Source organism: Ranitomeya variabilis, chromosome 7 (assembly GCF_051348905.1).
Source record: "Ranitomeya variabilis isolate aRanVar5 chromosome 7, aRanVar5.hap1, whole genome shotgun sequence".
NCBI classification, from domain to species: Eukaryota; Metazoa; Chordata; class Amphibia; order Anura; family Dendrobatidae; genus Ranitomeya; species Ranitomeya variabilis.
In genome coordinates this window covers 232503926-232521366 of record NC_135238.1, presented here as the reverse complement: position 1 = coordinate 232521366, position 17441 = coordinate 232503926, and the positions used below count along the sequence as shown (strand labels likewise).

At 49.7% G+C, this 17441-nt stretch overlaps 1 protein-coding gene across 3 annotated transcripts in view; it reads right to left on the bottom strand.

The window, feature by feature from the left end:
• The window catches only part of TTLL4 (tubulin tyrosine ligase like 4), a 38091-nt gene that overhangs the window by 10460 nt on the left and 10190 nt on the right, over positions 1-17441 (bottom strand). For all 3 annotated transcript variants that reach the window (XR_013217865.1, XM_077273168.1, XM_077273167.1), the window contains exons 6-10: positions 14946-15056; positions 13795-13871; positions 13392-13586; positions 12968-13050; positions 12160-12288 (exon numbers count right to left, since the gene is read on the bottom strand). Coding sequence is in view for 2 of the 3 variants with exons in the window: in XM_077273168.1 (XP_077129283.1) it covers positions 12160-12288; positions 12968-13050; positions 13392-13586; positions 13795-13871; positions 14946-15056 (595 nt within the window). In the remaining variant the exon portion in view is untranslated. The remainder of the gene's footprint in view (positions 1-12159; positions 12289-12967; positions 13051-13391; positions 13587-13794; positions 13872-14945; positions 15057-17441) is intronic.

Sequence of the window (17441 nt, the reverse complement as noted above, 5' to 3'; positions counted from 1 at the left end):
TCAGAATATAAAAACAAGCACAAGCTAATAGGGTGGAAGCTGTGTCCCCCAATGATTGGCTCGGAGAAAAGGATTTTACGGTGAGTACACAAAAATCCCTATTTCTCCTTCGCCTCATTGGGGGACACAGACCGTGGGACGTCACAAAGCAGTCCCTGGGTGGGGACAACATCAGATCAGGCCCTGTGTAACCGCTACTTACAAGTGTGCCACCGCGGCCTGCAGAGTCCGCCTGCCCAAACTCACATCTGTGGAAGTGTGGGAATTATAGTGCTTCAGGAATGCATGCGGACTGGACGAATCCGCAAGCTTGCAGGCGTGCCTTGCCGACGCCTGGTGCCTAGAACCCTCGATAGACAGGGAGATAGGCTGACCTCTAGCACGGAAGGACTCCTGGATGGTGAAACAAATTCACCATGTTATTATGGCCGATGAAACGGCTAAACCCTTCCTGAAAACGTCAGGAAGCCTTCCTCTACCGTCAGGAAGCCCAAATAAAGCGTCCAACCGTCGGAAGGACGCCGACCTCGAGACGTACCTACTCAGAGCACTCACTTCGTCCAGAATATGGGGAACTCATTCCATTTTGTGGACTGGTGTCGAAAGAGATGAGGGAAGAACTATGCCCTCATAACAGTTGTAATACATTACCACCTTGGTAACAAGGGATGGGGATGGTCTGAGGACAACCTTGCCTTGAAGGTAATAAGGGAAAATAGTCTGAAAGAGCAGAGCAGCTAGCTCCAAAGACTCGTCAGAGTGAGGATATCGCAGAGAAAAAAGGGGTGACTTTCCCTGATAGTAAAGTCTGCCCGAATGAAAAGGAGTCTACTGTAAGGCTCCTAGGACCATTAAGGTCTCAATGATCTAACGGTATGCGATAGGGAAGAACTACATGTGAAAACGTCCTGTGAGAAAGTCCCTACTTGCAGTTTTGCTGCGATAAGGTGGGAAGATACTAGCACCGCAAACAAAAACTAACGTGGTCAGTGCGGATCTCGGAGGATCACTGGGGCCCCTTTCTGCTTCCGAAAGGCTTTCGGAAGTAGTGGAAGGGGAGGAATGGAAACTGGTACCACGACAGAACCAGAGCATGGAGTGCGATGGCTCTTGGATCTCGAGGCTGAACCACGAACACGAGTACATTGTGATTCAGTCTGGACATCATCCGACCTACAACTGGAGAGCTCCAGTGAAGGCACATCTGATGGAAGACCTCGGGGAGAAGTTACCACTGACTTGAGGCGAAACCCAGACGGCTGAATCTGTTTGCCGTCCAGAGTTCTACTCCTGGGATATATACTGTCGAGATCACCGATAGATCTCGGCCCATCAGAGAAAGTGAGGTACCTCGGTCATGGCGCCTGACCGTGGGAACCTGTTAGATGATTGACGTATGGCACCGCCGTGGCATTATCCAATTGAATTCGGATGGGGTGACCCGCCAGAAGGCAGTGGACCTGCTGTAGGACTACCGTTCGGATCTCCAGACCAATGATAGGGAGAAGAAGACTGGCATTGGTAGTTACTAAACCATTGAACCGGGAGAAAGGCCCTGGATGAAGAAGGGGCTCAGAGACTATCGTCTGAAAGTCTGTTTGACTTGCTGAAAACGAGCGGAGAGAAGGAAACCGCTTCCATTGTCGTCACCATTTTTCCTCAGAACTCTCCTAGCAAATCGAATTAAATGAGGGGGAGAGTAATGAAGTCCTCAGAACTCTCCTTGCACGAGCTCCCTGTTGAAGGGCCATGACCTTGTCTCGAGGGAGAATTACCATCCTTCTAGAAGTGTGCACGATCATCCTCAAAAAAGGATAACTGCTGGGCTGGAAATGAGGAGGTCTAAGTGTAGCTGCCAGCCTAGGTGAGAGGGTATCGCAAGTGATATAGACGACTCAGCGTAGTCCTGGAAGGGCGGCTAGACAGTTGACCAAACAGGGCAGGACGAGCACGCCTCTAGGGTGCAAGAGAAAACATGACATCAGCCATGACCCGTGCGAACACTCTGGGTGCGGAAGCAAGGCAGAAGGACAAGGTTGTAACTTGAAAATGCTGTTCACGAATGCAAAGGCGAAGGAATTTTTGAAGAGGGTAAGCATCCCGAATGTCGATGGATGTCGGAAACTGCACCTTGTTCTGTTGAAGTAATGACTGAGGGGAGGAACTCCATCCGAAGGAGGACCATGTCAAAGGTTGTTAGAAGTTGGAGGTCCAGGGTCGGTCTTACTTTTCGTTCCCCTTTTTGGAACCAAGATCCCTTAGATCTAGACTGTGCTGGACAATCCTTATACAATCCTTTGTCAGTCTCCCGCTCAAAAGATTTGACTGGCCAGTTGTTACTGGTGTGAATCAAGGTAGTTAAGGTCTCCAGCCAGGAGACCATTGCTCTAGCAATTCATGCGGCGGCTAGGGAGGATAGAGCGCTGAACCTGAAGCCGCAAGACGGAACGAACCAGATTTGCTGTCTGACAGTCCGTGGTATTTGTAATTGATGACCCATCGGTGTGTATACTGGTAGGTATACCACAGGAGATTCTACCCGGTTAATCTGCCCCGTGGCAGAATGTGCGGCTGCATCCGGCAGGTCATAGTCTCTTGCCATCGCCGCTCTCTTGACGGTGCAGAGATAAAAAATTAGGAACCCTTGATCCATCAACCTCTTAACAGGGAAGTGTAGAGGAATTGTCCGCCTTCTTGCATCATCCGCTAAATAGTGGTGATGCAGAGGGGGGGTGTGGGGAGATTGGTGCCCTTTAAAGGACTCGTCGCCCTTAAAAATCAGGCCAGGCATGGCATCACACGTAGAGGCTTCTGTCCAGTGAATCGCTTATCCGAACTGAATGGCAAATGCTCTACGAGGGAGATTAGTCTCCTTCTGAGGGACACTGCGTAGTCTAGAGCAGAACCAGAGTCTTCGTCAATGTAACGAGATTGCCAGAGCTTCAGAGAAGAGTAACCAATTTCAGGCAATATCCAATCCATATTCAGAGACTTGTTGTCATCAAATCATTGGTGAGGGAGTAGGAAATGAAAACTTCCGTTTTCTAGACACCTGTACGTTTCTAGAATACTTGCGGCCCCTGCTAGCTGACGGCTCCCATGTAGGATAGGGACCATGTATATCGGTCCTGCGAGCACTCCAAGCCACATTGAATCCCTTCGTGTACCCCATCTCTTGGTCAGAGAACCATGGATTGCGGTCAGTGACGAAGTCCACTGAGGGGAACTAGAGGATAAGCTGGGGTTGGCGGTGGAGGGCTCCTCGGATTGATCATGAGCCCTTAAGGCCAGGGAATACTGGTCATTCGCCTTTAAGACCAGGGAATACTGGTCATGCGCCTTTAAGAAAAGAGAATATTGGTCATGCGCCTTTAAGACCAGGGAATACTGGTCATTTGCCTTTAAGACCAGGGAATACTGGTCATACGTCTTTAAGACCAGGGAATACTGGTCATGCACCTTTAAGACCAAGGAATACTTGTCATACGTCTTTAAGACCAGGGAATACTGGTCATATGCCTTTAAGACCAGGGAATTACTGGTCATATGCCTTTAAGACCAGCGACTACTGGTCGTGTGCCTTTAAGACCAGGGAATATCTGGTACTTTCTTACACGGGTACTGATGTAAAGTGGATGTGCCCCTTTAATGCAAAAAACTGTCGCCCCAGTGTGAGCCGGCCGGGTGGACCAAGATGGCCACCGGGAGTTGCAGAGTTGATAAAATCTCGCAGAGAGCGAGAAGCGCCAATCCGGGGGGCGGAGCCACGGACACGATGTTGAATAGGCCCAAGCCGGGGCCTAAATTTCTGTAGCCGGCGGGCGACACCAGCAGGGCGTTCCAGGCGAGACTTCCGGGATGCGGCCTACACATCGGCCGAAGCCGGGGGCTAAGTTTTTGCAGCCGCCCGAGCGTTACCTCAGAGAGGTGGGCCACAGGAAAGTGGCTGAGGCTGCCTGTCAGCATGTGGATATCCCTCTGCAGATGGATCCACTCACCTGCTGCTGGTGTGGGGAGATCGGGACCGTGAAGGAACCGTCTCCCCTGAAGTGAGCTCAGGCATGGCTTCCCACGTCGCAGGAGAGTGTACGGGGAGGTATACTCGCTGTGCTCGCCTGTTGATGATTCGGGGGAGATCGGAACCTTGAAAGGAACCGTCGCCCCCTTCACTCCGTTAATTAAAAAATAAAAATGTACAGAAAAGTAAAAAATAAAATAAAAACGTTGGGGTCTGAAACAGACCCATGTGCCTCCTACAGACACTAAGCAAGAACTGGTTAGCCGGGAGCCAGCAGGAGGGTGTACACTGCAGGGGAGGAGCCGAGAGCCAGCAGGAGGGTGTACACTGCAGGGGAGGAGCCGAGAGCCAGCAGGAGGGTGTACACTGCAGGGGAGGAGCCGAGAGCCAGCAGGAGGGTGTACACTGCAGGGGAGGAGCCGAGAGCCAGCAGGAGGGTGTACACTGCAGGGGAGGAGCCGAGAGCCAGCAGGAGGGTGTACACTGCAGGGGAGGAGCCGAGAGCCAGCAGGAGGGTGTACACTGCAGGGGAGGAGCCGAGAGCCAGCAGGAGGGTGTACACTGCAGGGGAGGAGCCGAGAGCCAGCAGGAGGGTGTACACTGCAGGGGAGGAGCCGAGAGCCAGCAGGAGGGTGTACACTGCAGGGGAGGAGCCGAGAGCCAGCAGGAGGGTGTACACTGCAGGGGAGGAGCCGAGAGCCAGCAGGAGGGTGTACACTGCAGGGGAGGAGCCGAGAGCCAGCAGGAGGGTGTACACTGCAGGGGAGGAGCCGAGAGCCAGCAGGAGGGTGTACACTGCAGGGGAGGAGCCGAGAGCCAGCAGGAGGGTGTACAGTGCAGGGGAGGAGCCGAGAGCCAGCAGGAGGGTGTACAGTGCAGGGGAGGAGCCGAGAGCCAGCAGGAGGGTGTACACTGCAGGGGAGGAGCCGAGAGCCAGCAGGAGGGTGTACACTGCAGGGGAGGAGCCGAGAGCCAGCAGGAGGGTGTACACTGCAGGGGAGGAGCCGAGAGCCAGCAGGAGGGTGTACACTGCAGGGGAGGAGCCGAGAGCCAGCAGGAGGGTGTACACTGCAGGGGAGGAGCCGAGAGCCAGCAGGAGGGTGTACACTGCAGGGGAGGAGCCGAGAGCCAGCAGGAGGGTGTACACTGCAGGGGAGGAGCCGAGAGCCAGCAGGAGGGTGTACACTGCAGGGGAGGAGCCGAGAGCCAGCAGGAGGGTGTACACTGCAGGGGAGGAGCCGAGAGCCAGCAGGAGGGTGTACACTGCAGGGGAGGAGCCGAGAGCCAGCAGGAGGGTGTACACTGCAGGGGAGGAGCCGAGAGCCAGCAGGAGGGTGTACACTGCAGGGGAGGAGCCGAGAGCCAGCAGGAGGGTGTACACTGCAGGGGAGGAGCCGAGAGCCAGCAGGAGGGTGTACACTGCAGGGGAGGAGCCGAGAGCCAGCAGGAGCGTGTACACTGCAGGGGAGGAGCCGAGAGCCAGCAGGAGGGTGTACACTGCAGGGGAGGCGCCGAGAGCCAGCAGGAGGGTGTACACTGCAGGGGAGGAGCTGAGAGCCAGCAGGAGGGTGTATACTGCAGGGGAGGAGATCACTTTCTTTGTATCACTTAGTGTCAGCCTCCTAGTGGCAGCAGCATATACACGGTGTCCCCCAATGAGGCGAAGGAGAAAAATCGTAGTTACTTACCGATAACGGTATTTCTCTGATCCCATGATGGCACCACGGAGAGAGGGGTCCGCCCCCAGGGACAGGAAACCTACAGGTGAAAAAGGGCGTACCTCTCTCCCACATCAGTTGGTTAACAGAGCCTTATACAGAACTTCAGCTGCAACTTAATGTTTACACAAATTAAATTTAACAATTTTTACTTAACAGAGGCACCGTGACTAAGGGTAACTAACTATACATTATAATGTGCACACCTGTGTGTGAAAAGGGAGGGAATATACGGGTGCCATCATGGGATCAGAGAAATACCGTTATCGGTAAGTAACTACGATTTTCTCTATCCCCATGATGGCACCACGGAGAGATTTACATAGATTGTAACTTTTTAGGGAGGGACCACTGCCTCTAGAACCCTTCGACCAAAGGTGAGATCAGAGGAGGTCAAGTCTAAGCGGTAGTGTTTGAAAAATGTAGACTGGGAAGACCAAGTGGCCGCTCTACATATCTGTTGTATTGAAGCGCCCGCTCTTTCCGCCCAGGATGATGCCACTGCTCTGGTCGAGTGCGCTTTTATATTCTCCGGGATGGCCGCCCCGCTGGAAGAGTAGGATAGGGCGATGGCATCTCTTATCCACCTCGCTAGCGTAGCTTTTGACGCTTTCTGTCCCTTCCGTGGACCCTGGAAGCAGACAAACAGAGCCCTATCCTTCCTGCACTCCCTAGTGGCTGACAAGTATTGGAGTAGGCACCTCCTAACATCAAGGGTATGTAGTGTCTTTTCTCCCTCATTTTTGGGGTTGGGACAAAATGAGGGCAGGGAGACCTCTTGTGTCCTGTGAAATTGTGACGCGACTTTTGGGAGGTAAGCCGGGTCTGTTTTTAGAACGATCCTGTCCTCAAAGATTTGAGTGAAGGGAGGACCTGCGGATAGTGCTTGTATGTCACTAACGCGACGGGCTGAGGTTAGGGCCACTAAGAGTGTTGTTTTTAAAGATAGTATCTTTAGGGGTGCGTCTGCCAAGGGCTCAAAAGGAGATTTGGTTAGTGCATTTAGAACAAGGTTTAGATCCCATGGAGGGGCATTATGCAAAGGAACAGGTCTTAATCTACCCGAGGCTTTGATGAATCTCACGATCCATCGGTTTCTGGCTAGATCACAATTATACAGCGCTCCCAAGGCTGCTACCTGAACCTTTAGGGTACTTGTAGCTAGCCCTTTCTCCAACCCCTTTTGCAGGAATTCAAGGATTTTATCTATTGGGATCTCCCCCCTTGGGTCAGCCCCCGATACGGACATGAATTTTTTCCACACTTTGCCATATATTTTGGTGGTTACGGGTTTCCTACTCTGTAGTAATGTGGACACCAGATTGGACGAAAACCCTTTGCTGCTTAATAGCTTCCTTTCAAAAGCCAAGCTGTCATGTGTAGGCTTTTTACATTGGGGTGACACACTGGGCCCTGGGATAACAGATTTTGCGTGTCTGGTAGAACCCACGGGCTGTCTAAGGACATCTTCCTGAGCCAAGAAAACCATATTCTGCGAGGCCAGAATGGAGCTATGATTATTACTGTTGCCCCCTCCTCCCGAATTTTCCTCAAAACTAGGGGAATAAGGGATATTGGAGGGAACGCGTAGGAGAGGCGATAGTTCCAGGGGACTGTGAGAGCGTCCAGAGCTACTGGCCCTCCCCGGGGGTCGATTGAGCAGAACTTCCTCACTTTCCGGTTCTGATAGTCCGCGAATAGGTCTATTTCTGGCTCTCCCCAACGCTTCACTATTTGGTTGAATACCGACTGTTTCAGCTCCCACTCCCCCTGTTTCAAGCGTGTTCTGCTGAGGAAGTCTGCGGTCTGGTTTTCTGAACCCTTTATGTAAAGGGCCGTTAGGGACTTCAGATTGTGTTCTGCAATGTAGAAGATGGATCGGGTTTCTTCCATCAGTGTTTGTGACCTGGTGCCCCCTTGGTGGTTTAGGTATGCTACCACTACCTGATTGTCCGAGAAGACTTTTACGTGGTGGGAGCGGATGATTTTTAGGAAGTGCATTAAGGCGAGTTTTACCGCTAGCAGTTCTTTCATATTTGACGAGGTCAGCTGTTGATTTTTGTCCCAGTTCCCTTGTGTCACCTGACCGTCTATATGAGCACCCCACCCCCAGGGGCTTGCATCCGTCGTTAGGATTTTTTCTGTTGGTAGTGACCAGGGGACCCCCTTGGTAAGATTTATCGGGTCCGCCCACCACTGTAGGGAGTGTATCGTAGTTGGAGATATGCTTAACTGCCCGTCTAAATTTCCTCCCAGACACAGGCTTGAACTTAAAGTCTCCCATTGTAAGTCCCGGGAATGGCACTGTGCCCACTGCACTGCCGGGATACAGGATGTCATGGAGCCCAGCAGGGACATGGCTTTCCTGAGTGTGGTGACCGGGGATGTTGACAGCTGTACCGCTGCCTGTGTCATTTTCTGAATCTTCCCCTGAGGAAGATAACACGTTTGTGTGGTTGAGTCGAGGACTATCCCCAAGTACTCCTGTACCTGTGATGGGACTACTTTGGATTTGGTAAGGTTCAATAGCCAACCCAGGCTTGACAGAGAAGTCATAACCAAATCCAACTGCTGTTTGCAGTGATGGAATGATGTCCCTGCTACAAGGAGGTCGTCCAGGTAGGGGACTATCAGGATATTCTGTTCTCGTATATGCGCCATCACTTCCGACATTAGTTACGTGAAAACCCGGGGTGCGATAGCTAACCCAAAAGGGAGGGCCCGAAACTGATAATGTTTCACCTCCCCCTGGATATTCACTGCTAGCCGGAGGTACTTTTGATGATCCTTGTGGATCAGTACATGATAGTATGCATCCCGTAGGTCTAGAACAGTCATGAAACATCTGGGAAAGAGTATTTTTACGCAAGATTTTATTGTTTCCATTTTGAAGTGTGGGATCTCGAGAAAACTGTTTAACTTTTTGAGATTTATTATTGTCCTGTATGACCCATCTGGCTTCTTTCGGAGGAAGAGGGGAGAATAGAAGCCCATGCCTCTTTCCTGGTGAGGGACTTCCTGTAGGACCTCCTTCTGGACTAGGCCTAGAATTTCTTCCTGAAGAGCCGACTGTTCTTGAGACTGTCTCTGTGGTGTCACCATGAAGAGGTTGTTGGGGGGAATGCGGAACTTTAGCTTGAGTCCTTCTCGTACTATGCCTAGTATCCAGGGACTGCTTGAAATTTTTTCCCAGGCTGGGAGAAACTTTGTCAGTCTCCCGCCAACCTAGGGGACACCTTCATTGAGTTTTTTTGTTGTCGGGAGTGGGTTTGTTGAATAGGAACCCTCTGGTTTTATTTCTTTTTTCCTCCCATGTTTCTTTGTTCCCTTTCGGAGGTTTTCTCCGCATAAATTTTTTATTCCGAAAGGAACGTCTGTATGATTGGTTGGGGAAACCAGGGAAAGACTTTTTCTTGTCCTCGGCTTTCTCGAGGATGTCATCTAGCGTTGCGCCGAACAAGAATTCACCCTCACAGGGTATTGAGCAGAGTTTTGTCTTTGTCTGAAGGTCCCCTGGCCAACATTTTAGCCACAGGGCACGTCTTGCGGCGTTTGAGAAGGCGGCAGCCCTGGCTGCTAGTCTGGCCGAGTCTACTGATGCATCCGCCAAAAAGGCTGCTGCACCTTTCATTATAGACACTGATTTTTGAATTGTGTCTCTTGAGACTCTTCCCTTTAATTGGGAATCCAAGTGCTCAAGCCACACCATTAGCGCGCGAGCTGTGCAGGTGGCCGCGACAGCTGGTTTAAGCCCGCCTCCTGCCGCTTCCCAAGAGTTTTTTAGGAAAACCTCGGCTTTTTTGTCCATCGGATCTTTTAAGGTACCCATGTCCTCAAAAGGTAGGGCAAACTTTTTTGAGGCCTTTGCTATGGCCACGTCTAATTTTGGTGCTTTACTCCAGGACGAGCATGCTGGGTCATCAAATGGGTATTTTCTTTTGGGGGTGAGGAGAGCTTTTTTGTCTGGCTTTTTCCACTCTCTTTTAATTAGAGAGTGAATTTTCTCATTTACTGGGAATGCTCTTTTCCTTTTTTGTTCCAGACCGCTGAACATTATGTCCTGCGCTGTTCTTTTAGGTCTCTCCTCCACTATCCCCATTGTTGCTCTGACTGCTTTCACTAAAGCGTCTGTTTCCTCGATAGGGAAGCAACTGCGCCCCCCCTCAGAGGATACTGAAGAAGTGTCAGAGGCTGACGAATTATTTGAGTCAGATAATTCACTCTCTGACTCGTCCGCACTAGATACGGGGGACTCGGGTGTTTTCTTATGTATTTTCTTTGTGGCTTTAATGCCTTTAATGGCACTTTCCACCTGGATTTTTATTAACGACTTTAATTCGGATGCAAATGATGGAGTTTCCTCCTGAATCGTCTTTTTTATACAGACGCTGCATAGTCTCTTTTCCCAGGAGGAAGGCAGCTCGTCTGAACATATGGCACATTCTTTGTGCTTAGTTTTGGCTGTACTTTTTCTCCCCTAGAACAAAAAGAGCCCTATATTAAACTCAGCACTTTCACGTAGATCACTCACCCCCTGTGGATCAGAGATACCGTCTCGGGCCTGGGGACTGTATCCGCTGGAATCGTCGCCGGCCGTGTGGTTTTTGCAGACCCCCGACTGCGTTGAGACTCTGATCGTCCGCTGCTGCTGCGCTGTACAGAGGACGAGTTTCCTTTGCGCTGCTGCTGTGGGTGCAGACGCCGCTGCACTTGTGCCTGCTCAGGAGATCGCTGGACAGCTTCCTGCATAACCTGCTGCTCGCTTTCGCTCATGGTGGCCTCCGCACTGTCTGGTGCACTTTGGAGTTTGAATTTGCCACCCTTTTCCCTATGCTGGCGTTCTTTTATGCATTTGCCGGCGAAACCGGAAGTGACGGTTTGCGCATGCGCCCGCACAACTTCCGGTCTCTGTCAGCTTCACATGAGGGAATGAATGTGGTGGGACGCTCCATTACCGACGCCCACACCAATTTACCGGTAATGACGCCGGTCCGGCCCGTTTTTACTTGGGCTTTTATGGTAGGATAGCCGCCGCTACCCCCATATTACCATCCAGAGTCCTCCGGTGACCGCCGTCACCCGCTCCTTATCCCCCTCTTTTTTTTTTTTTTTTCTGTGGAAGGCAGACTGGATCCTTTCACTGCCTTCCTCCACTCACCCATGAGGCCCGCCGACCCCTGTGGTGGTGCTTCAGGAAAGGGAGAAAAAAGAGGGAAAAAACCGTTTGATCCAGCCGTAACAGGGCGCCCCCTGTTAGAAAGTCGACTGCATCAGCCCCTGGAACTCCACGAAGAATCCTTCAGGTACGTGCTGTAGGTTCCCCGTCAGGGACAGGAAACCAACTGATGTGGGAGAGAGGTACGCCCTTTTTCACCTGTAGGTTTCCTGTCCCTGGGGGCGGACCCCTCTCTCCGTGGTGCCATCATGGGGATAGAGAAAATATCATGAAATAGGGCCTGAGCTGTGCTGGTCAATAGTGTATTTTGTGTACCCTGATTCCCCACCTATGCTGCCGAAATACCTTACCAAAGTCGCCGTTTTCGCCTGTCAATCAAGGTGGTCTGGTCAAATGGGCGTGGTAAAATCGCTTCTTCTCCCCCAGATCTTGCTTATCTTTCCGTTGGTGGCGTAGTGGTTTGCGCATGCCCAACAGCGGAATGCACTGCGCAGGTGAAGAAAAAGAGCGCGATCTGCGCTATTCTCCGCTGGCGGCGGCCATCTTCCTAAGGCCGCGCGTGCGCAGATGGAGCGCTCTGCTGCCCGGGGCTTCAGGAAAATGGCCGCAGGACGCCGCGCGTGCGCAGATGGGGATCGTGGCGGCCATTTTCCTGAAGCCCCGGGCAGCAGAGCGCTCCATCTGCGCACGCGCGGCCTCAGGAAGATGGCCGCCGCCAGCGAAAAAGCGGAGAATAGCGCAGATCGCACTCTTTCTTCACCTGCGCAGTGCATTCCGCTGTTGGGCATGCGCAAACCACTACGCCACCAATGGAAAGATAAGCAAGATCTGGGGGAGAAGAAGCGATTTTACCACGCCCATTTGACCAGACCACCTTGATTGACAGGCAAAAACGGCGACTTTGGTAAGGTATTTCGGCAGCATAGGTGGGGAATCAGGGTACACAAAATACACTATTGACCAGCACAGCTCAGGCCCTATTTAATGGTATTTTTATATCATACTGAAAAAACGGGGTGACAGGTTCCCTTTAAAAGTTTCCTTAAGTGCAGTTACAAGGAGTGATTGTGTAATACACCAGGTGCGGTGATCCCCAACCAGTAAAACCACAACGGGCCCGTGGCTGCTGGGGCATAATGGGAGTTGAAGTTTTGCAAACATCTTGTGAGCCTCAAGACAGGGAACGCTGCTCTAGAGGGTCTAAGAAATATCTACAGGAATTAAAATCCTCACAATACAGAACATACTTGCAGCTGGCGAATCGCACTAGGCCGTCGGTGAACAAGTAGACACGGAGGGGGTCATACGACGGGACGTAAACATAGATCCGCAAGTCAAACTTGCTGCCACTGATGAGGTAGGGTTTGTGCAGGTACCTAAGGGGGAGAGAAAAAAAAACAAAACAAAAAAAAACATAAGGATAAACATAACTGGGTTGTGCACAGAAAATACAGGTACTGCTCCGTCAGGTTTCGTTTGGGGCTGAGCCACTGATGTAATTTGTGAACTTTCTGATGCTGCTGGTATTGGCCACTTTCTCTGCACAAGAGGAGCACGAGGCCATGAAAGCTCGCTGGGTCAGGAGCTAGCCAATACAAAGCACCAACGGGGCCCGGGTGTTATTGCGGCCCCTGCATCCAATTTAGCTACACCGCTGGTTAACAGCATGCTCCAGTGATCCTCTGAACTTGCAAACTCTATAGCAAAACAGTTTTATGAAACACAAAGCTCGTGCAAGACTGCAATCTAATTGACAATTAGTAATCTATACAAATAAAAAATCCCCTCATTCTTGAGAACAAAGATTTTTAACAAGTATTTACACGCACCTTACAGTTTTAAACATTTATCATGCGGAGATAACCCCCTTTAAAAGGCATATGCACACCTTCACCAGTAACAGATTTGCTGGGGAAATTTAAGATCAGGAAAGAAGTAGGCAAAATGGCAGCAGGGAGTGGTACTGGTGGCCATAGTGGTGAGAACAAGTACGCACGCACGAGAGGTGATCCATCTGACCAACGTCCCCTATTCAGGTGCACACACAGCCATTACCTCTGTACCAGCAGCGGTCTTTTCTTCGGCAGCTGGTTCCATTTATGTATAACCTGGATCCCCATTCCTCTGGCTGATGCAGGCTGAAATAAATGCAAATAGTCATTTAAAAAATACAGAAATCAGATTAACGCACTTATAAAAATTACTATTATCACTATTGATATTTGCATCATTCATGTCCAGCTCCAGGCCTCATCCGCAGAGCAGTCTCCCGAGCCGATGTGTGGAGTGCTATACCATCCAACAAGCCATGGGAAGACTGTACTGGACGTACAAAGATACAGTAGTGCCCATTAGGGGTTAATAAGACCCCAATAACACTCCATAGTTTTTCTGAGCTGTAATGCATCAGTGTGTATGAAGCCTGGAGACCATGACTGAGCGCAGCATCCACCATTGCTAAATTATTCTCATCCCGTACCGGCTTAACGATCCATTTCTGACGAGTGCCCCCCTCTTCCCAGGCTTTTCTCAGGAGCTTGATGTCTTGTGGAAGCACAAAGGACTGGGGGAAGAAGTTGAATTCCTTCCTTCCAAAGCGAGCCTGCATTTTGGACAAGTTTCTCCAGAGACGATCTTTCCTTCCGATCTGAAAGGAGCCTGGAAAATGGTTCAGCTGATCGGACAAAAAAAAAAAAAAAATGAGGACAGCAGCAAAATAAAAGGGGTTCCAGGACCATGGTGAACAGGCCATCAATATCACACTGAGGGGGTCGGACACTTGGCACCCCCTACTGATTAAATATTTGAAGGGTCATCGCTTCACCATTGAAGTAAATGAGACAATGCTGCAACTAGTAGACTCCTTACTATGGGAAATGTACCTTCTGGTAGTCTCTGATGGCTTTAAAGCCTGTGGACTTCATGTGATGACCCCAGCAACCCAGCCAGTCGTGATTCTCTGCAAGAAAGATTTGTTTGTTATGAGGCATAATTGTCACCAAGTCTTTTAGCAGACATACCTTTTTTTACGGATTTGACCTTACAGTAAGAGTAGCAATTTTCAGCAGAGTTTAGCGATTAATTCTCCTGTATAACACAATGACAGCACTGCACGTTCCCAGACAGCAGGCTTATTAAATAGCCAGCGACTGGGTCCTTTCTTGAACTTCAGGACCAAAGGCAAAGAAGTCTCTAATTCGGCTCTAACGTTAGTGAAGTCCAGTGATCTGGTGGAAACAGGTCCATATGACCACTGTGATCAAAAATAGTTTCCTCCAAACCCACAAGTTCATGCAGGAACCCCGCTCCGGCTGTTGGGCACCGGGTGACCCCCGTGCAGGGTTTATTCTTCAGACAATATCACGCTCAAGTCGGTAGAGCCGCGGCCAGTCTGCAACGCCGGTCATGCTCGGACCGCTTTTCACCAATGTGTATTTGAGCCTTATAATTGCAATGGATCCTTTGAAGGCAACCATAATGCACGTGTGGCCCTCAGTGAAAATGCATTGGACCCCCCTGACTCTGAAGGTGCCATAAAAAGGAGCCTTGGTGGATGGTAAAGGATAAAACAGTGATATCAGATCAGTCACAAGGTTTCTCATATGTACACAGAAAATTCTTAATTAGATAATGACCCCAAATCCTCCTCATTAGCCAGAGCGCCTCTGGGGGCCCTGCAAGTGTGTGAACTACATGGTATGTGCCTTGATCTCAGACTGAAGTGCTTTACCCCCCCCCCCCCCCCCCCCTGTACCCATTTCCAAATGTCCGCTTAATGTCATGTCAACAGCGCCTCTGCCAAAAACCGATCATCAGCTCTGCCTGATCAGACGACACTGGCCGCTGCACTCAGTCATTGGCTGCAGCCATGAAGTCGGTGCCACAGGCGGCCAGAAACACTGGTAGCAGTGGTGGAGACTCGGCACTAAATCCGGGGAGGGCGCAGAAAGTAGAGTGTGTTTCCTAAACTAACTGCAGTTGGGGGAACAGCTTTCTTTTGTCTTACAATCACAACGCCAGGCTGGTTACTTACTTTTGGTGATCCTGAAGTGGGACCTTGCCACAGTCTGCTTGACTACATTTGGGGTCACTGTGCTCATTTTCCACTTCATCAGTTTTCTTTGAGCCCAAGGCAACAGCTCCACTAGAAACAACAAGATACAGAAGTGTGAACCTCAGGATAAAGTCACTTCCATGGGATCTCTTGCTGTAATGTGCCTACATCTGTGCTTACCTCACATGGAAACACACTGGAAAAAAGCAGCAAACAAATGGGAGGCAATATACAGAAAATAAGTTTTTGATACACTGCCGATTTTGCAAATTTTCCAACCTACAAAGAATGCAGAGGTCTGTAATTTTTATCGTAGGTACACCACCTGTGAGAGACAATCTAAAAAATTCAGCAAATCACATTGTATGATTACATAATCAATTTGCATTTTATTGCAGAAAATAAGTATTTGGTACAAGAGAAAAACAGAACGTAACATTTGGTCCAGAAACCTTTATTGTTATGACAGAGGTCAGACATTTCCTGTAGTTCTTGACCAGGTTCACACACACTGCAGCAGGGATTTTGGCCCCCTCCTCCATACAGATCTTCTCCAGATCTTGCAGGATTCGGGGCCGTCACTGGACAACATTGAGTTTCAGCATCCTCCAAATATTTCCTATTAGGTTCAGGTCTGGAGACTGGCTAGGCCACTCCAGGAGCCTGAAATGCTTCTTACGGAGCCACTACATTAGTTGCCCTGGCTGTGTGTTTCGGGTCATTGTCATGCTGGAAAACCGAGCCCCAACCCATCTTCAATGCGCTAACTGAGGGAAGGAGGTTGTTGGACAGAATCTTCCGATATATGACCCCATCCATCCTCCCTTCAATACAGTGCAGTCACCCTGTCCCCTTTGCAGAAAAGCACTCCCAAAGTGTGAGGTTTCCCACCATGCTTCACTGTTGGGACGGTGTTCTTGGGGTTGAACTCATCCTTCTTCCTCCAAACATGGAAAGTGGGGGGAGTAGATACCAAAAAGTTCCATTTTGGTCTCATCTGACCACATGACCTTCTCCCATGCCTCCTCTGGATCATCCAGATGGTCATTGGTGAACGTCAAACATTCCTGGACATGAGCTGGCATGAGTACCTTGCGTGCCCTGCAGGATTTTAATCCATGATGGCATAGTGTGTTACTAACGGTAATGTTTGAGACTGTGGTCCCAGCTCTCTTCAGGACGTTTATCAGGTCCTCCCGTGTAGTTCTGGGCTGATTCCTCACCTTGCTCAGAATCATCCTTATCCCACAAGGCAACATTTTGCACGGAGCCCCAGACTGAGAAAGATTGACATTCATCTTGTGTTTCTTCCATTTTCTAATAGTTGTGCTAACAGTTGTTCCCTTCTCATCAGTCCGATTGCCTATTGTCCTATAGCCCATCACAGCCTTGTGCAGCTCTACAATTTTGTCCCCTTATCCTTAGACAGCTCTTAGGTCTTGGCCATGGTGGAGAGGTTGGAGTGTGAGGACAGTTGTCTTTTACACAGGTAAAGACGTTCAAACAGGTATAATTAATCCAAGTAATGAGTGCAGAGTAGGAGGCTTCTTACAGAAAAACTAACAGGTCTGAGAGCCAGAATTCTTGCTGGTTGGTCGGTGACCAAATCCTTATTTCATGCAATAAAATGCAATTTAATAATGTAAAAATCATACAATGATTTTCTGGATTTTATTTTTACTCTCACAGGTGAAGTGTACCTACAATAAAAATTACTGATCTCTACATTCCTTGTAGGTGGAAAAAAAAAATGGAAAAATCGTCAGACTATCAAATAATGTTATTTCTATAGCGGCAACATACTCCGCAGCACTTTACATTTTAAAGGGGACTTGAACAGACAAGGAAAGACATTACAGCGTAACAATAATCACAGATACCAAGAGGAATGAGGGCCCAGCTGCTCGCAAGCTTAATCTATGAGGAAATAGGGGAGACCCAAGAGGTGGATGGTAACAATTGCTTTCATTATTCTGACCGACCATAGCGAAATAAGTCGGGTGTTCATGTAATGCTGCAGAGAGATCCAGGAGAATTACAATGGAGTAGTGACCAGTAGATTTAGCTGTTAGTAGATCATTAGAGACTTAAATGAGAGAAGTTTCAGTGGAGTGTAAAGAGCGGAAACCGGATTGAAGAGGGTAAAGAAGAGAGTTATCTGAGAGATAGCAGATTAGACAGGAGTGGACCAAGCGTTCCAGGAGTTTAGAGATGAAGGGAATACTTATTTTCTGCACTGTAGATAAGAAGTCTGTGCAGGGCTCCTGTGTAGTCTATAGTCATGGAGAAATGCAAGATGGGGATTATACAAAAAACTTTGTGTAGCTTCCTCCGAGTGTTTTTTTTTCCAGCGAGATGTAATTTTAGGTCTATGAACATGTTTAGGCTCGGGCTACAACTGACAGCTAGTCTCAAGACAAGTACATGCAACTACACCTTGCTACGACTTGCTGTCATGCAACCAAGATAAGGTTG